General features: G+C 36.8%; 1 protein-coding gene across 6 annotated transcripts in view; it reads right to left on the bottom strand.

Moving 5' to 3' along the window:
* Positions 1–1,850: 1,850 nt before the first annotated feature.
* gramd1a (GRAM domain containing 1A) overlaps positions 1,851–27,798 on the bottom strand; it is a 28,538-nt gene continuing 2,590 nt past the window's right edge. For 2 of the 6 annotated variants that reach the window (XM_026283621.1, XM_026283622.1), the window contains 20 exons: positions 25,155–26,143; positions 14,188–14,386; positions 13,299–13,319; positions 13,117–13,201; positions 12,892–12,995; positions 12,100–12,195; positions 11,887–11,967; positions 10,915–11,033; positions 10,065–10,326; positions 9,060–9,222; positions 8,767–8,910; positions 8,088–8,209; positions 6,653–6,795; positions 6,462–6,565; positions 6,156–6,386; positions 5,306–5,396; positions 4,829–4,840; positions 4,613–4,720; positions 4,415–4,535; positions 1,851–3,202 (listed from right to left, as the gene is read on the bottom strand). In XM_026283621.1, coding sequence (XP_026139406.1) covers positions 3,107–3,202; positions 4,415–4,535; positions 4,613–4,720; positions 4,829–4,840; positions 5,306–5,396; positions 6,156–6,386; positions 6,462–6,565; positions 6,653–6,795; positions 8,088–8,209; positions 8,767–8,910; positions 9,060–9,222; positions 10,065–10,326; positions 10,915–11,033; positions 11,887–11,967; positions 12,100–12,195; positions 12,892–12,995; positions 13,117–13,201; positions 13,299–13,319; positions 14,188–14,386; positions 25,155–25,576 — 2,724 coding nt within the window. In that variant the 5' untranslated portion in view covers positions 25,577–26,143 and the 3' untranslated portion in view covers positions 1,851–3,106. Of the gene's footprint in view, positions 3,203–4,414; positions 4,536–4,612; positions 4,721–4,828; positions 4,841–5,305; positions 5,397–6,155; positions 6,387–6,461; positions 6,566–6,652; positions 6,796–8,087; positions 8,210–8,766; positions 8,911–9,059; positions 9,223–10,064; positions 10,327–10,914; positions 11,034–11,886; positions 11,968–12,099; positions 12,196–12,891; positions 12,996–13,116; positions 13,202–13,298; positions 13,320–14,187; positions 14,387–17,221; positions 17,771–17,802; positions 18,140–25,154; positions 26,144–27,798 lie in introns of those variants that run through there. The other 4 variants (XM_026283624.1, XM_026283626.1, XM_026283623.1 and 1 more) reach the window with 4 other exon arrangements.

Below are 27,798 nucleotides of genomic sequence, written 5' to 3'. Positions count from 1 at the left end.
GCCTAATATAGATTTCTGAACTGAATTTGATTTTTTTCCTCACTCACTTCAGCTACACGTGGAATGGCATCCATCTCTTCTGAGATCATAATGTACGTGTCCCTCATCGTGTTGCAGTCATGGCTGTTTGTGGAGATGGTCTACTGTTACAGGACGATCGCAGCAGCTGAAAAAACACAGAGAGCGAGCACGTGAGTTGCATGTCTTCAGTTGTTTGCAAACTTACTGGAGTGCATGGAGGTACACTCCATGGAACCTTTAAATTCCACAAAAGATTATTTCATGGAAAAAAGGTTCTTTAGTATCATTATTTTTAAAATAATGATACAAAAATTTCAATCTGGCCATCCAAGATGTAGCTGTAGAATCTGAGAATTGTAGCATTACATCACTTGCTCACCAATGGATCCTCTGCAATGAATGGGTGCCGTCAGAATGAGAGTCCAAACAGCTGATAAAAACATCACAATAATCCATCAGGCCATCCATAATGCATCTGTTATTATCTTGTGAAGTGGAAAGCAGGTTTCAATAAAAAATAAATAAAAAAAACATTCAAATTTCGCCTTTAGTTTTCACTGCTTTCTTCCTTCGAAACCATATTTCCCTTAATCCCAAACTGATCTCTATTTTTCTACAAGATGCTGTTCTCAAGACCTTCACCTTTCTTCATTAATTTTCTTTCCCTCCTTCCGTTCTCTATGGGCGGAATATTAAGCCATAACATCGGAGAACAAAGATAATTGTGCAGGTGTAGAGGTGACAGAATAACACAGGTGGGTTAGTTAAATGTAACGCTGATGGTCACGTCTGGAATTTTTGCATTCCAAGCCTGTTAAACAATCTGCCTTTTGTCTTATTTCAGGTCCAAAAAAAGTCTCAAGCCAAAAGCTTGAAGCTCCGTCACTCATGGCCTCCTCCGTCACCCTCACCAGCTCTCTGTGAAACCGCAGGACTGCTGTTTTGACGCTTGTGTACGACTGACAGAACCACCATTCTAAACCATCGGAAACACACAGTCACACATTACAGCAAAAGGAAATGTTTTGTTCAAGGTTAACAAATTAATGATGCATTCATTGGTTCAAGCATGAATCTGGAACACTGAACATGACTCGTACATACCTCTCTAATGACTCAGCTTTACATGCGATAAAAATAAGTCTACTGATCCAGAGGACATCACAAATATTGTTCAAAGAATTCTTTAAAAAACGATCATGGTTTCCACAAAAATATTAAGTAGCAAAAACTAGTAGTTTTCAACATTAAAAAAAATTAACACCAACAACAGATAATAAATGAGCATATAAAATCACAAACATACCAACTTCCCCACTGCTCAGGAAAAACAGAATTATCCAATCAGTAATAAAAACACAATCTTACAGTTTTGGCTTTTTTTTATTATACATTTGTGACCGTCGCAAGTCATCTTTACAATTGTGTCTATACAATACATGCCACCTTCACTCTCTCCCTTCCTGACCCGAATAAATAGCACACACTATCATCACTCAGAGCAAGGGCTTTGCACAGCAGCGCCCGCAGACAGACAGACAGACAGACACACTCTGATAACACACTCAGAGGAGCGAGAGATCACAAATACAGAGACAGAAATGAAATGGCTGGACAGGGGACATCAGTAACAGACAGTCCAAATGAAACTAAAGAAATAAAAGGATAAAAAAATCAGTAACAGACAGTCCAAATGAAACTAAAGAAATAAAAGGATAAAAAAAATCAGTAACAGACAGTCCAAATGAAAATAAAGAAACAAAAGGACAAAAAAAATCCAACTCATAGCACCTAGAACATGCACATCGTACTTCACATTAAAATCAATCCTTTTTTTTTTTTTTTTTTTTTTGAATTGTGACATTGGTTTTATTTCAATTCCATTACTGAGGATAATTAATAAATTATTTATACAGTATTTGATAGAATTTGTTTTATGGTTTTGCATTGCTTATTTTAATGTAAAAGAATTGTCTGCACAGGACAATAGACCACAGCCATAGACCAAAAATTATTGAATAAAAATTAAATAAAAATGATGAGGGGTGCTTAATTGTCATAAAAATACCACACTGCAAAAAAAAAAAAAAAGAAAAAGAAATAAAAGGCCTCCTGACCTTGAGTTCTGGTTGGTCCCAAACATCCAGCCTGAGGAACGACTGAGGTTCTGAGAAGATCTGTGTGCACATCAGCTGCTCAAGCTAATAGTGACCCTGAACAGTTCAAGTTTGATTCCAGTGAAACTCGACAAGTTTCTCGACACCTCAACTACACAAACCAGCTCCTTTCACTCCCAAGTCATAAATACACAGGGATTTAAAACAAAAATAACAACTAAAACATTAGGGAGAAAGAAGAAATGGTTAAAATTTGTAAAACATTCTTCACTCTGGTACTCTACCCTAAGTAAAAGTTTGACTCTTTACATTCTTTCTTATAGATTTTAATTGTCCATTACAATTTTTCCACATGATTATTGCTAAAATGGGAATTCATATTCATATCACTCGTTCCACCCATTTCTACACTGGTCCTTGTTTGAGCAGAAACACAATGACGTTAAACTTTAATTCAAGTCTATTAAATAAATACTGAAATGGTCTGACACACTTTAAACGAGTTTCAGTAACAGTTCTGAAATCAGTACAGAAACTTAAGAAAAAACGTACATTTCTCTCCCATGATGACATAAAAATAACATTCGTGAAATGACAGTCGGAGGTTCCCTCTTTAAATTCTTTAGCGGATCTTTCCTCTTTATTGAAAGGTCCATGATGAAATTCAGTACGGACCAAACGGCTCAAGATGCAGCACAGCTGTAAGTCACAGACGCTCCCGTACATGTGTTATTATTGCTTCAGACCCAGAGTTCACGGTTTTATGATTGATAAAAGAGTTGGATGTGTTTTCTACAGCTAGTATAAAGTCCTGTAGCTGCTGCTGAGACACAAGGGTGAGCTAGAAGATACTCACATCAATCCCAACATTAATGTCACTGAGTTGAACACCGTGTCCCTTCTGTGATTTGGCCCCTCGTGGACGGCTATGTAATGTCACGGTAGGGTGAAGGGGTTACCGTACGCTCTCACTGATCCGTCAGAGTTTCTGGTTCTGATTCAGACTCCTCCTGCACCTCAGGTGGGATCATTCCTCTGTGGAGCTTCTCCAGAGACTGTTTCATCTTCAAGAGAGAGGACACAACAACAACAAATCAAACTAGCCTTTTTCCTTTTTTTTTGCAGTTTTCAGGGAGAAAAACTGGCCTTCCGCTGAAATCCAGCTTGGCCAGACTAGAAAACCATCTTCAAAAAGTTTAGAAGTCCAGCAAATCAGCTCAGTGTGGTTTATGCTTTTTCAGCAGGACCTTGAGATTGTTTTTAGAAAATCCAATCAAAATGGAATATCTTTCTCTCTGTTACAAGCATAAAAACAATAATCAAAGTAGTAGAAGACGATTAAATTACATGAAATTCTGAAATAAAATAAAGCATATTATAATGTCTTACAAGAAATTGGATTTTTAGAGTTCATTAAGTAAATCAAATATATCTGCATTCTTCTTGAAATTAAAAAATAAAGTATTTAAGTGTTTATATATAAAATTTCAAAACAAAATGATGTATCTGTCATTAATTTTTTTCAAGTATATTAATTTACTAGGTTACAATTATGAATAATAATGAAAGAAAATTCAACTTTGTTGGGCAGAAGAGATTTCTGTCAAAGAATCCTCAATTGTTTTCATTGTGACTCAATTTACTGTTCCAAAAACAAAAGAATCCTTTTTTTTACCTCTGAAATGTCTTTTACTTCATGCAATATTAGCTCAAATCAATCACTGCTTAATATTGGGTTTCATTTGGAAATACACTAAAACTTTCACATGTTACTCTGGAATGCTTTATTCTGATTGGTCAATCACAGCATTTTCCAGGCTAATATTTGTATATCCGATTGAAAAACTGTGCTAGTTTGATGTTTCTAATCACTTCAATAAATATATCATAGTCACTTATTTACATATTTGTTAAAAAGGGGGATAAATGTAAAGCATGACCAAAAATGACAGACATAATCCCTTAGTAAATGCACCACAAAATTTATTTTGTGTTGACTTTAATGTGTAAAAGAGTACCTAATACTGAGAAACATCAAGTGTTGCTGGTCATCTGATCTATTCTGCTCATGTTTTCTAGTCGCATTGTTCTGATTCAATACAGAAGTATAGAAAAAGCATGCACTTCCAAATCAAAATGGACACAATTTCACAAAATGACTAAATATTGACAAACTTAGTGACAGACTAAGAAGTTATTACTTCTATCTTGTTTTCAGCAAATGCAGATTTTCGACTGCTTGATGGAGACATCTTAAGTTGAGCTCAGGAACACACCTGATCCAGAAGTGTGACAGAAGATTGTAGGATCTGCTGCCATTTGTTCATCTGGGCCTGGTGGAACTGCCTCTGGAGCTGCAGGACCTGCGCCCATTCTCCTGCTGTCTGCGGCAGAGGACTGCACAGAGAAACAGTCCAGAATCAGGAATCAGAATCAGAATCGTGTGTGTACAGCCACTCATTTTGACCATGTACCTGTCAGTTAAAGAGTACGAGTGCCAGGTCTCCAGTGTGTGCGCGGCCCGCTCAAGCGCCCAGAGTTTGTAGAAGAGCATCATGTTCAGAGCCACCAGAACGACCAGACTGGAGGAAGAACAGAGATTTCAATATAGCCTTCTATACTTGATGGTGCAATATCAATGGTGAACAAGTGTGTGCGCGTTTTTCTTGAAGCACAGACAGAAGCTCTACCTGACACAGATCCTACATGCAGGAGGAAGCGAGGAAATTAAGATGAGAGAGAGAGAGAGAGGATCAGCAAGGAGACATATTAGTACACGAAAGAAGGGAGAAACAGAAGAAGAGACACTCCTTACATGTTGGTGTTATTTTAAACGGGGTCTTAAGTATTGCACAGAAAATAGGAAGTATGTTAAAAGGGATAGTTAACTTACATTTATATTTGTTATGAGGACCAGTAAAAGATTAATTCACATTGACCTTATAACTAAACGTTATCAAAAGTGTTGTCCAATGAGGCACTCATTATGGTATGCTCTGCTCTTCAGAAATTGGAGATGAGTGTAACGTGCAGAAAAAGAAGCCACCACTCTATTGATGACTATCTGGCGGTCTCAATCAGCTTAGTTCATCTTGTTTGTGTTAATGCTGACATTACAAATGCACAAAGAGTATTATTTACAGACTGCCAAAGATGAAAACACTCACATGAAGCTCACAATGAGCAGGATGGTGGAGATGCTATTGTTGTTGTTGCCGGATCCGCGCCACCTCATCCCTAATTTCACATACTGAGCACCTGAAAAAAAAAACAGAAAAATGACTCATTAGCAGGCGTGTGATCAGATTAGGACAAAAAAATAAAGAAAACCTGAATTATATATTACATAAAATTATATTATTACTGAACACTTAAAAAACATGTTACTATTGCAATATGAATAGTGTAATGTTAAATTTGTTTTATTTCTTTATTTTATCAAAATGATTTAATAATATTAATAATAATAAATGGTATTATTTATTTTACAGGACAACAGTACAATTACAATAGTAAAACTCAAAGCAAAATATTTATTATTTAAAATTAATAATTTAAAAGGAAAACCTAAATTATTACTCAAAATTACTTTTACTTTCCTAAATTATATAATTATTAATTATAAAATATCAATAGAGACATACTATTACTATTAAATTATTTAATGATATTATTTTTACAAATCAAATATATATTATTATTGTGTACTGTACTGTAAAATAAAAATGAGCATTTAATAATAATATAATTTATTTTACAAAGCAACAGTAATTGAACTGCTTAAGCTAATGGCTGTCTTAATTTCTTGCTTTTTTATGTAATTCATGTTATTCACATGGGTCATACTTCAGTCAGAAATGACTGAAATCTGCATAAATATGGAAAAATCACATCCCTGATTAGTCCAGTCAAAGCAATTCCGCATTCCACCACTAGATGTCAACACATTCCACATGGTAGTTTAAAGCAGACATGATGAAATTCAGTTCTGGTGCTCCCCTGCATCAACTGACTCACCAGCTTCCCCCCTTTCACGCTCATCTCCAATTCCTCGGTCGCCCCGCTCCCCGCCTCCTCCTCCCGCTCCGTCCCGTTCTCTCTCCCGCTCTCCTGCTCGTCTGGGACAGTTGCGTTTGCGTCTGCGCAGGCCGGGCGGAGTCTTGGCGGAGTCCGCAGATGGCATGTCCCCAGGGCTCACAACAGAAACATCCGACTGCAACAGCGTTTCCAGCTTACACACCTCCATCTCTGACCAGGAACACGGGATCGTTTTTAGCACCAATGTCACAGTCAAGGTTTGCACTGAGACGAAAACCTACTCACCCATGTGTCTGTAATACTCTTCAATGCCGCTCCAAGTGTTCTTCTCTATAAGAGCTTTCACAAGACTCCACGGCTGCTTCCTGTAGCAGATATCAGACGAGACCCTGCAGACACACACACAATGGCTCCCTCAGCTGTGTTTGCCTTTGAAGCACAACAATACGTGAATAACAATGGGCAGGAAGTTGTACCTGAGGCGGCTCTTGTGCTTGTTGACAGAGGTGAGGCAGTATCTGTGTAATGTGTAGAAGTAGTCCTGGTAGGGAATGCCTGAGGTTATGACCTCCGAGTCCACCACGTAACACTCCCCCCGGGTGCTGCTCTTGTGGAGAGTCTGGACAGCATGATAAAAACACACAGTTCTGGGTTCACTACAAGCTTTGTTGACAGCATGTGCTACATTCTAACATTCATTTATAATTTATAAGAACAAATTGTTTACATTAATGCACTTACTAAGGAAGTTTCTAGCATTTGGGAATATGTTATTTGAGCTGTAAAGGTGGATAAACTGTCATTTTAGTGGTGGAACTGCTGTTCTAGGTGGAGGAACGTCTAGTTATACGTAAACCGTGTAAATTGGTTAGCATTAATTAATATTAACTAGTGCTGAATGTTTAAAAAAAAAAAAAAAATCGAAAGCACAATATGGCTTATTGTGATTATCAAATGACAAAGACTGCGATTTAATTTAAAAACAAGAAAAAGGAGAAGATTTTAGGGCTCTCTGCTGTTTTTCAGTATATTAAAAAAAATTGTGGTTTAATGTATGCAAAACAAGAAATTAAATCAGCCATTCTCCAGCTGTACTGTTACATTAAACAATAATAATTATTATTATAATATAATTTTTCTTAAATATATATATCTTTTAATGAAATAGTATGAAAATAGTAATTTCTTGTTTTGTATACTTACTAATAATAATAATAAGTTATTAAATATAATAATAATAATAATAACAATAATAATAATAATAATAAATCAACAAAATTTTATAGTCGAATTGATATACAATAAAACTTTTGGATGAACTGTGCAGCTCTCCTAACATGAACAGAAAACATGTCACTTAAAAGAAATTATACAATTGTATTAAAAAAGTAGTGATATTTCTTATTTTGTTTTATTAATTAATAAATTATATAATTACTATATCTAGTCATACTGATATATAATTAATTTTTGAACACATTGTGAAGTTCTACAAACAAACACAGCAAACCTGGATCTCTTTAAAAATGTCATTTTAAACTGCAAGTATACGTATGCATAATATATATGAAGGATCAGGGATAACATTTTACTTACAAATAGTTCTTTTTAAATGTGAATCATTTATTATGTGTTATCAGAGAGGACAGCTCACCTAAAAATGAAAATTGTCACCATTTACTCACAGCACATCATTCCAAACCTATATAACTAACTTACTACAGTGAGACACAAAAACTGTTTATGTATTATTATTTAGTTAAATAAAAAATGGACAGGTTTAGAACAACATGATGGTGAGTAAACAATGACAAAATTCTAATTTTTCTGTGAAATAACACTTTAATAAGAATGAAGGTGATTGAGGAACAGCTCAGATAAAAAGAAAGCAAAAGATTGGTGTGGACCCACCTGTGTTTCCACCACAGGAGCAGTTTTTGGGCCCAGTGGGTTGTTGATGGCGATGGTGTAACTCAAAACTCTACTGCTGTTCCCACTGCTGCTGTCCTGCTGCCACTCGTGCACAGAGAGATCTGAACCAGTCGCACGAGAGAGAGAGAGAGAGCAGAAAGAGGAAAAGAACAGTTAGAGGAGGATGGGGATGATTACAGTCAGAGCACTTGCAGGGGCACGGGGAAGGGGGCAATTATCCATGCAAAAAAACAAAGACAAAGAGCTCAGCACTAGAAAAAAAACACTTCTCAAACTGTGCCATCCAGGCTACCATTGCTTTATCTACCATGAATATCTTCAACATTATTTGCTGTACAAAGCAGATAAAGTTACCAAGGAAAAAAAGAATGAGGCTATGGCATTTTATGCTAAAGAACACAGCGAAACCAAATAGTCAAGTTCTCATTATCTGCCCAAAGGCCGCCTATAGGACACACAGCATGTGAGAGCAAAAGGGAGGGGAAAGAGGACACGTTAGATCTGAAAGCTAAAGGAAATAACAACACAGCAGAAACCAGCCATGCATAGAACAGTCGGCAACACAGGACTCCGGTCCACTAGGGGCAGTATTTTAAGTATGCTGAAGGGAACCAGAAGAAAATGTAAAATTCAACAATGTAGGAGTAGCTAAACTGACCAGTGAAGTGACGCTGTGAGAAGAGGTGCTGTATGAAGTGAGTGTCTGAGAACAGAAGGTCGTGGAGCTTGTCCACGCTCATGCGAACCACTGTGTTGATATGCAGCCGGCCTCTGAGATCCGTACAGAAGGACTCCACCTCACCTGTGGAGATTAAACACAACTCCTTATCAAGGATATAGCTATTTGACACATATTTACCTTCTCTAAAGGTTTCAAATCTTTCAGTTTTAATCTGAGAAAGTAAGGTTGCAGTTTGTTGTGAGAAACAAGGAGGATATACAAGCCCTTACTCTCTTCCTGAGTGTCAGAGGAGTTGCTGGGGTCAGTTGGGAGCTCTTCATCATTGGTGATATCCAGTGACGAGAGGTTTCCCAGGCTGTGTGGGACAGTGGGAAGAGACTGAAGTGACTGATTGACCGATTCTGACTGGCTGTCCCCGTCTTCTTCCATAATCTATAAAAATAATAAACACTCTTAAACCAGTGTTATCATCCAAGTGTCTAAATTGTTTTCATTAATTGAAATATAGCTGAAAAATGTATATAAATGAAATAAAAAAATAATAATAATACCTTTGAAATGTTGCTATAGCATGACTTTTTTTTGAAAATTGTTTCAAGTTGAATTACTAAAATTACTAAAGCTGAAAAATTCAAGCTAAGTATAAATATTTGAAAACTATTAACTAATACACAAATAAAAACTAAATCGCATAAAATTATTACTAGAACTTAAACTAGCATGAAAATTAAAATATAAAGTAAATTAAAAGCTATTCACATATTAAAACAAATAAAATGCTATTATAAAATATCAATAAATACTATAGTAGTACATAAAAAAAAAAAAAACACCTTAAAGTCATAGACTTACAAATGATACATCACAATAAAAAGTACATAATGCCATTTAAAACTTGTAAAAGCCTAAAATACATGACCAGAAGTGGAAATATATGCTCTGATAATGTTTTAATTTGATTATGATTATTTACTAAATCAGGATTATTATATAAAGACATTCACTAATAAATTATTAAGATATTAATCATTAGTAATCAGATTGATGAACTGACTTAAAATAATAATTTTCAGTGCAATCATCTATATGACTTGCAAGCAAGTATTACTCATGCAGAGTACACATGCAGCATATTTCTAAAATATTTTATATCAGACAATAACCCAATGAGTCCCAGTTTATCATGGGTTTTGCACCCTTTTTGAAATCTTCCATTGTAATGTTCTTTGAGCATAACGAGTCTGGTAGGTATTTCACAGTTAGTTGCTGCTTACGGTTGAGGACGGGGCAGCTCCAGTGTTTGTAGAGGGTGGCAATGAGCTTTGGGAGCTGGGTGGACTGGGCTCAGGTTCGATGCTGGCCCGGGTAGATGGCACCTCCACAGGCAGGCAGGAAGTGGAAGAGAAGCATGGAGGTGAAGATCCTAAAGCGCAGGGAAGAACGGAGGCAGATGAGGGTGGAGAGGAGGCCATCGGAGCCACTGGCACTGAACCCAGATCCAGCAGGTCAGTGACGGAGACCGGCTCATCGCCTGGCCTACAAGACACAAACAGATAGATGTAAGTGTCAGGGTTGTCATAGTCTAATGCAGTAAGCAAAGAAACTTCTATAAGCCTTTATAAATAAATAAAAATATTAAAATTATATATTATGGCCATTTTGACCTAAAAATTTAAATAAAATAGATGGATAGAGGTACACATTCAGCTTTCGCAACATTTGTTGTTTCCTTGTGTACTAACACAAACTGAATAAAATATAGATCTGTCTGTCCTTTTGGTAAATTTTATAAATATGTAAATTCTAGTAATGTAAATAATGTGGACATTTTTAACCAAAAGCTAAAAATAAAAAAAAACAACACCTTCTGTCTGTCCTGGTGTTCTAAGGTAAATTTAAATAAAACTTATAAGTAAGTTGAAATACTTGAAATGTAATGCTTATAATATGGCCTTCTTGAACTAAAAATAAAATGAATATAGATAGATGGAAAGTACAGGGTACAATGTATATACACCTTCTGTGAAAACAGATACAGGTGCACAGTAACTTTCTGTCTGTCCTTGTGTTCTAAGGTACTTTTTTTTAAATCTCATAAACAGATTCCTCTCAGTGTGGACTCACAGCAGGCCGTTCATATGTTCAGCAGTAGGGGAGACGTAGTCATCATCTTCACTAGTGAGCCCCAGCTCAGTGCCGTAACACTGGTGAACGATGTGCCAAAGCTCTTTTGGAGACAGAGTCTGTGAAGGAGAAACAAAAGAAACAGAAACCTCAGTGCGGGGCACTTCCAGACTAAAGCCTGCTTTAACCCCACCTCTGTGAGGCAGCAGAGGTAATGACACAGTATTAAAAACTTTAAAGTAGAATTTTATGACATCAATCAGTTTGTTAAAGCTATTAGTTATTAGTGTAATAAGGTAAAAAAAAGCATAACAGAAAATTGATTGAAATAGTACAATGTTAAAAAAAAAAAGTTTTAATTTTAACTGTAAAACACTAACAATTCGACAGTAAAAAATGGCTAACAGTAAGTCTCTTATTCTAATGTATATATGGTGAAAAAACAATAAATAAATAAAAAATTACAATGTTTAACTGTAAAATGTGTTTCGATTTTTGCTGTATTTTTAGATAATTATTCTGGCAACCACACCTGCCAGTTTTTTTCTATAAAAACGACAAGATTTTTTTATTAGTTATTTGTATTTGTATTTTTATTGCAGATGGACAATATTCCCACTGACTCTATTTAGCGTTTTAACCAAGGTCACTGCAATGCAAAATGAAACTATATTTTTTATTAAAACCACAAGAAAAAAATGTAGCAAACGTAGCAGCTTTATATTAGAGTTCAGTTCTAACAGACAGGCTTACAGAAGATGGTGTATCTGTGCATTGCAATGCATCTGTAGTCACCACCTGCATCTTGCCAAGTGCTAATTATCATGGACAATCGCCAAGCAATCTTGTTCGCCTGCCAGATTAATTTGTCTACACACCAACAAATACACAATACTGATTCTGACAGGAGACTTCAGATGGTTGTGTCTTTTATAAAGATATAAAGTGCACTGTCAATAGTGCGATTCTCACCTTATCCATCAGTGCATTCTGCCATAGTCTGAAGATCATCATGAAGCTGCGATCCCTCGCCCCAAATGATGTAAAGAAGTGCTGACGAATGCAAGACCGGATTTTAATCCAAGGCAGAGTATTTATTGTCTTAGGAGGTTCAAAATGCAGCTAACAAAAGAAATCCATTAATGGTAATTTTAGCAAGCATATCCGATGTCTGCAGTGCGGTACCTTCTCGTGTTCAGTGCTAATTTGGATGGCGTTGGGGATGAGCTTGGCCGTCTTCTCCTTGGTCAGACTGGTCACATCTTTCAGCAGTATGGTTATCTGGTGATATATAGAGATTTATAAATAATGGGCTAAACCAAATGTTGCACAAGTAAACAAATTAATATCTTAGATCTATCATAACAATGTTTTTGGTCAATAATAAATTAATACTTTTATTCAGCAATGGGTGTATTAAACTGATAAAAAGAGACATATTTTAAATCATTTGTTCCAATTTCTATTTCAAAAACATTCTGTTTTTTTTTTAAATCTTTTAATCAAAGAATCCTTTTTTTTTTTTTTTTAAAGTAATGTTTTCAAAATTGATGATAATTAAAAACATTTCTTATACAGCCAATCGGCATATTAGAATGCTTTTTGAGTAATGGCTGCTGAAAATTCACAGAAATAAATTATATTTTAAAATAGAAGTAATAACATCAAACTGTAATCATATTTCACTATATTCCTGTTTTTACTGTATTTTTAGAACAAATAAATGCCTTCGTGAGCTTAAGAGACTTTCAAAAACAAAAACTTTACAGCTCACAAACCTTTTAAAAAATAGCATGTAATGTATGCTACACTTATTTAATTATTATTAACGCAATTATTAAAAAATTATTCAATTACATGCACCTACAGTATACTAATACACCTACTAACAGATTAGGAAATTCATTGTTGATTATTGTCAATACTGATCATTATTGATGAGTTGTTGCAGCAAAACTCAATGTTTTCAGTAATTACCGTAGTCTCCCATCGAAAGATATTACTATAGAAGCAGAGCCAGTTCTCCGACAGGTAGAGGCGTCCCTGGAGCAGAATGTCTCTCTGCAGTGCACATGAGTAGTCTAGATAAAAAACAACATATAATAAACACAACCAGAAGCCATGTGATCATCACATGGTGCTGAACTTAAAATAAGATCACTCATTATTCATTGGCTTTACTCATGAAGTAGTGACGCTCACCCACTATGAGACGCTCTGTATCAGGAAGCTTTTTAAAGAGTTTACGAAAGTCTTCATTCCTCTGTTTGTATGTTGGGCTGAGAACCTGTACATCAGAGAGAGATGTGAGTGGAATAAAACTGCACTGTAGTCAAAAGCTAAAACGCTGAGGTGTGAACTTCCCAAGACCCCAGGATACTTACATTATACCAGCTCTGCATTTTCTGAAACGAAGAAGAGAACACACAATGAATGTACTACATAAACATGTCAACTACTTACTTTCTTAACACACATTCTTGGCCTTATTAAGCATAATTCATCAGTGCATTTTATTCCATTAATTAAATAACTAATAGATGTTTTAACCAGCAGATGCTGCCTGATTTCAGGACTTTGACTACAAACTTGCAGTATATGTACTGCAGATTTCATGCCCAATCAATGCCTGACGTACACTACTGGTCAAAACTCAGATGTTGAGTTTTTTTGTCTTTCTGAGAAAAGTATCTTATGCTCACCAAGGCTGCATTTAATGGTTTAAAATAGAGAACATAATTATTATATTGTTAAATATTATTACAATTCATTAAAAAAAACTAATAAATAATTTATAAAATAACATTTCTATTGAAACACATTATAAAGCTGAAATTTGAGCAAAACAAAAACTCCTGTCTTCAATGTCACATGATCCTTCAAAAAACATTCTAATATTGCTTCTAAAGAAACATTTCCATTATAACCAATGCTGGAAACAGTCGTGCTGCTTAATATTTCTTAATATTCAGCTTTCCCCATCACAGGAATAAATAATAAATGTAATTATATATTTACCGTAAATAGAAATGTTTCTTTAATTATAATACTATTTCCCAATATTGCACCATGTTATCTTTCAGAAAAATTTCTTAAGAAATGTTTGCAACACTAGCATTCCTCCTGCCTTATTCCTTCAGAATACAGCAATACAGTGCTCAGTATGTGGGTGGAAGAGCAAGCGCTCGTCATATCAGACATCGAGATGATGTCCAGACATCTGGATGTGTGACGACCATCAACCAATCTCCCCAGCCTGAGAACACGGCTTACCTTGGCATTGCGGGTGAAGTGTCGGGCCGAGAGCGGGTAGGAGGAGGTGGATGAGGAAGGAGTAGGAAGCAAGGGGCTCTCTGAACCCCCAGCGCTTCTGTCCCCGCCTGTCTCCCCTTCGCTGGCTCTGCCTCCCAGCACACGGCGGCGCAGGTAGGGCGAGCTACCGGGAGTACTGCGTGGAGAATTACTGGCTGTACTGCAGGCGGAGGAGAAGTAAGGTCAGAGAAGAGACACAGACAGACAATCATCTGGTATTTCAGGACCGTGTTCCAACCGCCCTAAAAGGGCAACTGGATCATGCACAAGGAAACGACAGAAAGGACCAGGTTTATCCACTATTTACCAAACAGCATGTATTGATTACAACTAACTGATTCTGGTTTACAACATACAGTATGCAAGTTAAGGAGCAAGATATTTGAAACCACAATCAAGCTGATATACTGAAGAATTTCAGCTAGCACACCTAAAAAAAACCCTGAAATAACGTTCTGGATGGGTCCTATAGTTTAAGTTCAGGTCGAAGCCCAATGATACAGAACATATTTATATGAATAACAATAGTTCCCATAGTATCATTCCATTCCTGTTTCAGTCAAAAAGGTGACAACACAGATAGAGGCTTCTGTACACAAACACAAAGCCTTTTCTGTTCCCCAACATTTGATCAGTCTGATGAGACGTTTAAATGCCAGACATATGAGACCTGTTTAGTCAAAGGAAGTGCTAATAGTGGCTTTAAGGCATGTGAAATCAATCCTTAATACCAGTTGTTCTTACTATGGTTGGATGATACAGCAAAAACAGATAAATATATATCTAAACACTTTGTATGAAATGACTCAAAGAGATAGTTTTTTCCATGTCGTCATGTGGATTCACAATGTTTAAGATCAAATAATCAAGTTATATTTTACAGGAAATGACCAATAAATACCAGGAAAAATAATGATTAATCAATAATTTCCATTCACATGCATCAATATAACAATATGCACTAATAAACAGCAATGGTAACCTACAGATATCTTACAAAAACAGGCCTATATGAAAACTGGTTTCGTCTTTAAAAGAAAGCCTCAAAACAAGAAATGATCACAAAACAAATGATTTTAACATTTAGGGAATATGATCGTGGTCAAATAAGCATTCAATTGTAAAGAATATATTGCACATCTTTAATAAATCACCCAGTACCATTTGCTACTACACAATAGAGACTGCAAACCATCAAAGGCTACAACATTAATGGAAATCAACTAATGTCAGGATTACATTTGAAATACCTAAAAAAAAAAGTATTCTTATTTGATTTATCACAAGTTTTCCTGTATGTAATGCATTCGGGTGGATGAGATCAGTCAGTTTGAACTGAACGTTCAGTGCAAGAAAGGTCTGAAACTATCCTGCAAAACACCATACAAATACGTAATAGACAGTCACACTTCAGGACATCGATTAGACACGCCTGCTGCAAGATGAGAACATGAAGAGTCAGAGAAGACAATGGTGTAACAACAGACCCCTACTAAAAAAAGCACTGCAGCAGTTTGCAAGGAGGTAACCAAATATCCAAATTAGGGAGAAACCGAATGTAACATTTTTAAATCACAAATTGAAAAAATTGTTCAAGATAGAATATTGTGTCACAGAAATGTATAGCAAAAGATAACTCTTGACAGATAAATAATCCAGTTTAATTTAACTTCTCTTCATCAAATCTTGTATAAGGTCTTATTGATTACTGTACTTTATCTTTAACAACTTTGGCCTCTGCCTGTTCATAACTGCTTGGATCCCAGTCTCACGTTGTTTTGGTAACGAATGGAATGGGGGGGGGGGGGTATCAGAGTCTCCAAGGTAACACAGCAGGATCATCAAAACACATTTCTCACTTTTTGCTCTAGTGGCTTCAAATATGAAATCTAAGCAACCAAAAGTAATGAGCAGGTATAAATTATTTTATATGTCAGCAAAACCAGTCACACAGATCCTAACAAAAGCGAAAGAGCAGTAAAACAGCATGCAATCCCAAAAATATCCTAACAACAGCCAGAATACATGCCATTTTGGCATTCTATACTAAGGTTTAAGAGTAACATTTTTTTAACAGCAAGACTCATTTTAAAGCAATTTACTGATGGAAAACCCAATTTAAGTGAACTTGTTCTTTCGTTCTGATGAACCGATTCAAAAAAACGATTCAGTTATTCTATTGCGTCATGAAGAACATCGCAAATGTTCTTTATTGACAGCCACTTTGTTTCTTACGCTTGTTGATAAAATTGTCATTTAATCAAATAATAAATCAGATTGATTAAATTTCATCAGAGAACATTACATTTGTTAATAAAGCATTGTTGGTACATTATTTTAATCCTCGTCGCTTTACTCCATCAACTCACTCATCGATTCTCGACACATCACGAATCGGACAAGTGTTCTCAGCTCAATGAAACGGAGTTGTTGACTCGAGGACCGCTAGAAACTAAACAGGTGAACGAATCGTTCGGTCCGACTTGAACCGGTTCGATCGATTCATTCAAAAGATTCGAATCGGAGATCGCTACAGCAAATGTCAACAGAATGAACGGGCGATCTAATACTGAAGCCAAAAAATACTAATGCCGCGAGCTTCAGCTGCTGATATCTTCACAGCGTAAACCAATGCAAATGTGGGAAAAGTGCATGGATTTTTGTCATTTTAAATTAAATAAAGGCGTAACGAAGATGGGATTTGCATGCAGAACTAGCAAAATGTAAAACTACAGCACGCGCCAATCAGATCCTCAATGCTGAACGTGCATTTGTGCACACCGGGATAGACCACACACACATAATGTCGATGTCATCAGTGCGGTTTAGGGATCCAATCGCAGTTGCATGCGTGTTAATACCTTAACAACCTACTACTGCACTGTGATGCAACGATTTATGATAAAAATGAACGGTTGAACAACATTAGCATACGCTTTGCAGAAACAACATTATACATGCATTGCATAAAAAAACTAACGCATTTGCTACTTACTCGAACATGTCATTGGGTGTTTTCTCAGTTCAATGCGTGATGCCCACGTTTATTTTAAAGTAGCCTCTCAATATGGCACTGCGCCGACACAACAGACGTTACATTCAGATTAACTAGCCGAATGCATTAGAGACGCTGCGCCCTCTGTTTATCCGCAGCCCGTTCTAGTCCAAAAGAACGCGATCGTTCAACATCCCCATCCCAAAAGAGGTACCGGACCCCTTGTAAAACGCAACGACCACAGCGGTATCCACCATGCGAGCTCCGGCTATCCTGAAGCAACCTAAACACTGGGTAAGAGAGGGAGGGGGAGGAGAAAAGAGGATGTACTGCGTGGAGGAGGCAATCAACAACGTTTGAGGCAGTGGCCCTCTCTTTACCACCACACACCAGGGCCAGACCACAGGGGATTATGCTTGGAGTTGACGTGAAAGCACTCGAGTCAGTAAAACTTGACTGAAATGCTTTGCTGATGGACTGGACGCCTGGAGCTGGTAAGAACACAAAGTTGTTCAAATTAAGGGAATCAATCAAAAACTGGAAATCTGGCTTCCCAGTCCCAATTTGCATAGAGACTTTACAGTGCATAATAATCCTCAGAGGTCCGGCCATCTCCATAATCTGTTTTCCTTTGAGAGGCTGCCATAATCTCAGTAAGAAGGTTGACCAGAGGTCCAAGACATATAGATACACAAATATAGATTTCAAAATCATACACAGCCATTTTGGCAATAATTAAAAGTAAATAAATAAATACATGTAAAGGTAGCAATTTTAGGTAGTATCTTTATTAATAATTAAAAGGGGGATTTAGGCAATGATATTAGGCAGTCAGATTGAAAACACAATAACATATTTTATGAAAAATAAATTGTCTCTTTCAATCATCTGAAATGTGCTACAACGTAAGCAGTGTATTTCACTACAAAACAAGCAGACAGCTGATATGAAGCTGATATAATTATTATTATTTTTTATTCATATTTAAGAAATTTGAATATCGGTCGACCACTAATTGAATTTTCACCTAATTTTCCAGCTATTCTCAAATTATTCATTTGAAGCAGCTCAAAGATTCAGTCTCTCTAAACCCCTCCTTTCCGTGAGCCTGCTCTGCTCTGATTGGTCAGATGGCTTAGTCTGTTGTGATTGGTCTATGGAGTACAGCAGTGTAGGAAATTTTACACCTTCAATAGTCCTGTATTTTGAATGCTCTATAGAAAATATAAACATCTATTATTTATCAAACGTACAGGTTACGTAGAACATAGGTGCTGATTATGAAAAATGACAATATCTTTATTGTGCACTTTCAGTTTTACAACTTTGCAGATCGTTTACATTCACATACAGCTACATTACACACTGCATGAAAGGCATACTGGAAATGGCATAATACGGGCACTTTAATATGGTACATTACAGACACAAGTCAATTATGTACGACAAGTGTTTAGTAAACCTCAGGAAATGGGGCGATCAATGTCACTCTACCTTTTACTTCTGAGTTTTTAGTGGCATTGATCAAACACAGAAAATGCTCTTCCTGTGCAATAATCCACTAGGATAGAGGTTTTGAAGCTCAAAGCAAATCAATCTATTTCTGCAATCACATGTATCTGTAGGGAGCAGAGCTTAAAATGTGTGTGATCTGAGAAATGCAGCACTAATCAAGTCACCTAAAAGGATCTCAAGTTTATATATGGACATATGGCACAAGAGACCACATGTACATCATGGTCAAAAAGGCCAAAGCAGCCCAAAGAGGCTTAGACAACTGAAATCTTCAGACTTAGAAGCAACTGATGTAAACAGGGTGAAGTTGAACTACAGGCAAAGGCCTAAACAGGCAATTATAATGTTCTCTTTTCATGCTACATTAGGTGTTAGATAAAATTAAATAATTATAATTCAGTTAATGTTATTCACAATACAAATCACAATGCAAATTCCTGACATGCAAGTTTGCACAGCATCTGTTGCATTGATTTTGGACAGATAAACAACCTACAGATGCTGCTAAACAAACAAGTCCTATTCTACAGTCAGCAAAAACAATTAATGCAAGTCAGCAATAAACAGGCTTTACGTCTTGAACTTTAGATTACACAGATCTGTCTACAAATAAAGGAAGGATGGATTCATCAGATTCATACCGTAATACTCATTCATGCATGTCTGAACTATTTCAAGGATGATAAGTCATCACCATAAAAATGCATTTTGTTTATTTTCGGACTAACAAAGATGGTGTTCAGAGCTGCTACCTAATTGCATGGTTTGAGGTAGTAAGCTTATAAACAATGAAGCACTTGCTAAACAACTTCCAGAACCTTGTTAAACGTCAGAATAAGCTCCAATTCAGTGCTAGTCTTCGAAATGGCTGAGCAACAAAACAGAAAGAACTAGGTCAATGAAACCGGTTGGTTGATGAGAAGGACAAGGGCACAGCTGTTCATGTAGCGTGCATAAAACACCTTTTGCTCTCTAAGCTCGTCTTTTCACTGGCTGACAGTCTTCACTGCAGCATCAAACCAGTGGCTTCTGATTGGGCAGAAGTGACATCACCAGAAAAGGCAGAACACTCCCACTGGGTAATAGTGATGTCATGTGTGTGAGAGTCAGCCAGCTCAGATACAGCCCCGCCTCCATCTCTCCACTGCCAAGAGCGCTCATCCTCTGTGGTCTCTCTTCTGTCACTCTATCATCTTTCCTGTTACCCAATGAAAAGGACTCTGTAAACCTCACCTAATTATAGTGTTTCAGGACTCTCCGTTTAATTTGGTCCCTGTAAATATTTCTGGACATATTCACTGTAATTATAACAAGCAATAAAGCACAGTGTTTATATGCATGTATGGAACTATTACAGGCCATATTTCTAATGTAGACTGGATGATTTCAGTTTACTAGGGAACACTTGCATTTTCATTTGCATTGAAAGAATGCTCTTGATCATGTTAAAGGGATAGTTCATCCAAATAGCAAAATGATCTCATAAATAACTTACCCTCATGTTGTTCCAAACCCGTAAGACCTCCGTTTATCTTTGGAACGCAGTTTAAAGGGGGGGTAAAATGCTATTTCATGCATACTGAGTTTTTTACACTGTTAAAGAGTTGGATTCCCATGCTAAACATGGACAAAGTTTCAAAAATTAACTTTGTACGTTTGAAGGAGTATTTCTGTTCCAAAAATACTCCTTCCGGTTTGTCACAAGTTTCGGAAAGTTTTTTTTAAGTATGGCTCTGTGTGACGTTAGATGGAGCGGAATTTCCTTATATGGGTCCTAAGGGCACGTCTGCCGGAAGAGCGCGCGCTCCCGTATAGCAGAGCAATGAGAGCACAGACATTCACTGATCAGAGCGAGAGCGTCGCGAAATGTCACAAAAGGAGTGTGTTTTTGGTTGCCAGGGCAAGACAACCCTGCACAGATTACCAAAGAAAAAACAGCATTAAGGGACCAGTGGATGAAGTTTATTAGAGCATCAACGGAGTTGTGCAAGTGTTTGTGTTTGTTCCCTGCATTTCGAAGATGCTTGTTTTACAAACAAGGCCCAGTTTGACGACGGATTTGCGTATCGTTTATTTCTTAAGGATGATGCAATCCCAACGAAAAAGTGTCAGGATCGTGTGTTGGAACCGCAGGCGGTGAGGAAAACTGCTTCAAATATCTCTGCCTCCCTTTTAGTGCGTCCGCCTCCCATCGGAGACCCGGGTTCGAGCCCCGCTCAGAGCAAGTCGTTGCTGCTGCTGCTCTCGTTCAGTTTCAGCCTCGGGATCTGATTCTGGATCATAAATAAATGGCTGAATCTGACTGTTAGCCATGGTTTGATTTGGATGATGGTTTTTTCCTCAAGGTAATGTCAGCTTCCAAACGCTCTCAACGCAAAAGCCTTACTGGCGCTCGTGATTCTTTAGCTCCGCCCACACGTCAACGCCTCCAGTCAGTCGTGTTTTTCCGGGAAAAATCGGTACAGACTATCTTTCTCTTATGAATATAATAAAACTAAAGACTTTTTGGAGTTATGAAGGATGCAGTACTACTCTATAGGTACTCAAGATTAACAGGATATTGAGTGAAAACGAGCATTTCACCCCCCCTTTAAGATATTTTAGATTTAGTCCGAGAGCTCTCAGTCCCTCCATTGAAGCTGTGTGTACGGTATACTGTCCATGTCCAGAAAGGTAAGAAAAACATCATCAAAGTAGTCCATGTGACATCAGAGGGTCGGTTAGAATTTTTTGAAGCATCGAAAATACATTTTGGTCCAAAAATAGCAAAAACGACGAATTTATTCAGCATTGTCTTCTCTTCCGTGTCTGTTGTGAGAGAGAGTTCAAAACAAAGCAGTTTGTGATATCCGGTTCACGAACGAATCATTCGATGTAAGGGATCTTTTTGAACCAGTTCACCAAATCAAACTGAATCTTTTTAAACGGTTCGTGTCTCCAATACGCATTAATCCACAAATGACTTAAGCTGTTAACTTGTTTAATGTGGCTGACACTCCCTCGGAGTTCAAACAAACCAATATCCCGGAGTAATGCATTCACTCAAACAGTTCACTGACTGAACTGCTGTGAAGAGAGAACTGAAGATGAACACCGAGCCGAGCCAGATAACGAACAATAGATTGACTCGTTCACGAGTCAAGAACCGGTTGAATCGTTTTTCGGATCACCAGTACTTCTTTCAGACATTTCGACTCAATAAACCGGTTGAAGAAAACGATGTTTCTAACTGATCCTCTGATGTCACATGGACTACTTTGATGATGTTTTTCTTACCTTTCTGGACATGGACAGTATACCGTACACACAGCTTCAATGGAGGGACTGAGAGCTCTCGGACTAAATCTAAAATATCTTAAACTGTGTTCCGAAGATACATGGAGGTCTTACGGGTTTGGAACAACATGAGGGTAAGTTATTAACCCCTTACCAGTCACCCCCCATTTTTTGGCATGGAGACAGAAATGATATACCCCAAATAAAAAGGTTTATAGATAATAGATACATAATCAAAATTTTTTCACAAAGCTGACACTTCAAAGTTTACTGTTCAGGAATCAGATTTACTCAGACTGTTATGATAATATAAATATATAAGCTCAAACATAAAAACAAAAATAAAAATATTAAAAACATATTTTAAATGTATTTAGAAATACAGTGTAGCTAAAGCCACAAGTCTTTCAAAACTTCATTAGAAATTTCATAATCGCATCTGTAAAACTGAATTTTATGAAATACTTTCTAAGGCCATGTCATGTGTGTTTTTAGAGAAGGCTAATCTGATTGATTTATGGCACTTCTCATCTCTGTAAGATCTCACATGTAAACACTCCGGTGTGCTCTGTATGTGTGTTGCCTTTGAAAATTCACAGATTCATGGTTCTATTGTTCTCACCAAACGAGTCTTTCACACCCCCGCCAGGTATGACACATTATCCGCATTATTCTTTTATCCTTATTCTTTTGTTTTTATTCCACCTTTATCAGCCTTTTTTGTGGTATTTCAATGTTAACAAAGCAACAAAGCAGCAATCTCACTTCAGTCTCAGTATGCATTTACCCCTTATTTATCAAAATCTTACTATAAAAATACAACAAAACATTTTCTTACGACCTTACGTGAATTATTGTGACCGAAATGCATTAAGAAGAAATGCACCTGCTATTAGTAGCATTAGAGCTATCATTAGCATCAAACTACATCAGACAATTTATTAAATTATTAATACACTTTTACTCAAAACTCACTTTGAACCCCGATGAATTAAGTTCTTAGCAATGCAAATTGCAAGTCAAATTTGTTTTTTAAGAAAATTTTCACAATATCTTCATGGAACATGATCTTTACTAAAAGGGTTAGTTCACCCAAAAATGTAAATTAGCCTGTGATTTACTCACCCTTGAGGCATCATAGGTGTACATGACTTTCTTCTTTCAGACGAATCCAATTGGAGTTATTAAAAATTGTCCTGGCTATTCCAAGCATTATCAATGCAGTGGGTGGGTGCTTCTGTTACACAGTCCAAAACACAAATGTGCATCAATAAAACGTCCCTCACACAGCTCTTGGGCGTGAATAAAGGCCTTCTTTAGTGAATCCTTGTATTTTTGTAAGAAAAATATCCATATTTCAAACCTAATAAACACTTTTCACTATCTATCATAAGCAGAAGCCCTGTATCGAAATCCTATTTTCTTTCAAATCCTCAGTTTGTACGTCTAATTCGTAACTAGTGGTCGAAAGCAAACACTGTAACCAACAGGGCTTTCCTTATTCTGGGAAGTTTGTGTGCATTGGGAATCATATTTTTCAAATAAAGCCAGGTCAACACTCATTTTACATACAGCACACAGAGAAAATGACATGAATATGACAGTGGGGAAATTCATAAAGCAGCATAACTTGAACTCACGACTTTAAAGTTTAAAGCATTTAATTCAACCAGACCGACCGTCACACAGAGACCATGCAAACATGCTGGATACAACTGCACACTTCACAAGATCTCACAGCTGGTTAGACTAAGTTTGCAAGGTTTGTGAAAATAAATGTTCAACAGTCATTCAAATATTTGTTTAAATTATATAAATGCATATTTGCTTAATGCTGAAGGCAAACGAGAACGTATTATAATGTTTGCCTTTCAATTTCTAATAATAATAGCTAATAATTATAATACTTTTTGTATACATTAATTCCTTTGTTTAACAGTTCTATCTGATTATTAGACAGACTTATGTCGGTTTTACACAGAACTGTTAACAATGTTAACAATGACAGTAAACGAGAGAGAGTGTGCCAAATATTGGTCGACCACTTGTCGAAAAGTGGTCACTTTTAAACCCGTTCATCACTAATTATGCAATGCCGATGTCCCCTGCCGGAACAGCTTCAGAGTACCACAGTTAGATGAATATGAATAATTTCCAATAATTTTCGAGCCGTGTGAGGCACATTTTCTTATGGATACCCACACTTTATTAGACATCTTTTGGACAACACCCACTGCAATGATAGAGCTTAGAAGAGCCAGGACAATTTTTAATATAACTACGATTGGATTCATCTGAAGGAAAAAAGTAATATACACCTAGGATGCCTCAAGGGTGAGTAAATCACAGGCTAATTAAAAATTTTCGTTGAACTCACCCTTTAATATCTTAATGATTTTTGACAAAAGAAAAATCTATAATTTGGACCCATACAATTTATTGTTGGCTATTGCTACACATGTCCGGGCTACTTATGACTTACAGTTTTGTGGTCCAAGGTCACACATATGTATGTGTGTGTGTGTGTGTGTGTGTGTGTGTGTGTGTGTGTTCAAGTATACATCTACAAGTCTCAGAATATATATACAAGTATATATTTTTAAACACTTAATTATATTACGGTATAATAATTCATACTTAAAGAATAACTTGTTTACTCGCACTGTGTGTGTTTTACTGTAACCATGTTTCTTGCCATCTAAATAAATTCAACTAAGAAACAAGTCAAACCTATTTCCTGTGGTAAATAACCAATACTGTTGATAGAGCTTAACTGCACTTCACTCTGAACACATTCTCAATTTGACTCTGAGGGGAAGTGAAAAAAATAAAAAAATCAAGCAACAAAATTCTTTTTTTAAATAAATAAAAAAATACAAATAAATACACACGACATGCCAATGAAGAAAAATAAGACAATAACTTTATCTATGGGAAATATGATGCTAACAAGCATAGGTCTTAAAACCAAAAACACCTCATGCCTAACCAGAGTTTCTCCACCTCTACATGTTGCATCTGCACCTGCAGGAATATACCTCTGAGCATCTAGCATGGATGCTCTTTAAAACAAATTAAATAAAAATAACACAGCACAAGGAAGTGCTGCAGACTGCACAAGCAAGAGGGGGAACACACTGACCTGCTGCTGTCACAATCCGAGTCCTTGCTGAGAAGGCTACGGATAGACCAGCGAGAGAGCCTGTTTAACGAGGAGCTCCGTGACCATGAGCGGGATGGGGGTAGGAGAAGCACAGGGGGGGTGCTCTGCTCTTCCTCTTCAACATTAGAAACCATCGGGGGTGATGGAGATGCATGTGATGGGCTTTTGCTCCTCTCTTCTTGTTTCCCTTGCCCTTTATCCCAACGCTTCTTTGATTTGTCCTCTTCAGGCCCTTTGGCCCTTCTCTTCTCCTGGTTTCGGCTGCGAGAGTGGTACCGATGTGGCCGTGGGCTTGGGGAACAGGACCACGACTCCGTATCGGATGACGGTGGGAGAACATTCAGGATTGGAATGGAAATGGGCTCAGCTATGGTGATTTCAGGAGGTGGTGTCACGGCCATTCTTCTACAGACTTTCACATATTATCTAAACTTTCTGCATCAGGATTGTCTACGGCTGACAAGTTTCATCATGCACAATCATTCGTTGAGAAATGCCAGATATTTCCTACTCTCTAGTCTTCTACATGTAGTCTGGAAATTCCACTAGAGCCCAGAATAAATGTTCCATTATGGCAATACAATCTGATGACATTTGGAAAAATCTGCATTCATTACAACTCACTGTTCTGAAGACGTCAGCAGTTCAGGTTCCTTCACAGCTGTACAGTGTATATACGGCATAGACTCCTGCAGCAGGAACTCAAAAATGGGATGGAGCCATCACTGAAATACAATTTACATAAAAGTGTGCAGCCATCTCTTATTCAGGTAATTTTTAGAGGAAAGAAAAACCCAGCATTTGAGCGGCTGAATTTGCTTGCAAATGTCAAATCCATCTTCTTCCTGTTTTCTGTTGCTTCTAAAGGCGTCCTTCAAAAAAATGCCTCTGCCCCCTTTTCTTGCATGCAGTTTTGCAATCCACCTCGTCATTGCGATTCACACATCAGGTATGATAAAATCATGCTGCTGAGGAGGGGAAAAACTCTATTTGTTTTTAACTTATTCAAGCCACAGAAAAACTTTTTTTACTTGAGCTCCTTTATATTCTAACCAAAACATATTTTTACAGATCAGTTGTAATATTATGGTTTTTCAGGGACAGCATATGGTATTGCCATAATTTAACACTAATTTTAACAGTCAGTCACAGTTTTATTTGAACAAAAAGGTCCAGATGTGGAAGAGATTAAATGATTTAAAACTAAATTCATGCAAGAATTTAGGAAACGTAAATTACAACTTATATTGTAAATCAGGGGTCGGTCCTGGAGCGCTGCATCCCTGCAGGGTTTTGCTTTAATCTTAATTAAAACTCACCTGCCTGTAGCTTTCTAGTTACCCTTCAGATCTTGATCAGGGTTGAAGCAAAACTCTGCAGGGCTGCAGCTCTCCAGGAATGACGTTCACCAGCCCTGCTGCTGTATATGAACACTAACATTCAAAAGTTTGAGGTCATTAAGATTTTTGGATGTTTTTGAAAGAAGTTTATTATGCTCACCTAGGCTGCATTATTGCTTTGTCAAAAATATTATATAATTTACATTTATCATTATTAACTCAAAAACATTACAGTTGAAGCTGTTGAGCTGCTTCTTATGTTTGAAAAAAACTCTGATTCTTTGATGAACAAAGTTCAAAAGAACATAATTTATTCAAAATATAAATGTCAATCACAATGACAATGTTGAAGCTACGAGAATACTTTTTGTGCACAAAAGAACAAAACAAAACTTTATTCAACAATTCGTCTCCATGGCATCACGCAAACACCATTTTGGAGAGTATCGACTGAACGTAAACATCATATGCTGTGTCAGCTGGGCCACACGGTGGAGATGAATTTTTGAATAAAGTATTTTTTTCTCATAGCTTCGTAAAATTACGTTTGAACCCCTGATGTCATATTATTTTACTGATGTCCTTGCAACATTTCTGGACCTTGATCGTGTAAGGACACGGGCTGTCTATGGGAGCGTCAGAGTCAGAGAACTCACAAGAAGCATTAAAATTATCTTTATTTGTGTTCTGTAGATGATAGAAGGTCTAACAGGTTTGGAACGACATGAGGGTGAGCAAGTAATGACAATTTTCATTTTTGGGTGAACTAACTCTTTAAAGAAATATTATTATTGTAATTATTATTTTATTCTTTCTTACCCCAAACTTTCAGTGGTCATAGGGTTGCACCCATAATACATTTCCACATAATTATAAAAACGTTTATAAGAAACAATGTAAAAGAAAACAACATTGCTACTAAATGAAAAGTCTTGTTGGATGATATCCTCCCATATTCTTATGGTATTACTCCTCTAAATGAGATCATGAAAGCATATTCAGAGCAACACAAACAAAATCATACAACAACAACCTGCGCTTAAGTAATGTTTAAAGCTCTTATCAATGTATGGGTGGAGTAACCGTTGCATGATTACAGTAAAATTAAATACCCAGTGAATTTTGAAACGCTGCTTTATTTTTTTATGTATAACTGGATTTTATCGCTACACTTCCTCCAAAGGGATTTTTTTTTTAAACAATGGAAAGGCACATGTAAATAGAAAAACTATTTTCTTTTCTCACCTGACTATCAGCTTTGCATGTTTTGCCTTGTAACATTT

The sequence above is a fragment of the Carassius auratus genome, chromosome 16 (assembly GCF_003368295.1).
Source record: "Carassius auratus strain Wakin chromosome 16, ASM336829v1, whole genome shotgun sequence".
Classification (NCBI taxonomy): Eukaryota; Metazoa; Chordata; class Actinopteri; order Cypriniformes; family Cyprinidae; genus Carassius; species Carassius auratus.
The sequence above is the reverse complement of the archived record's forward strand: the minus strand, read 5'-3'. Positions and strand labels throughout refer to the sequence as shown.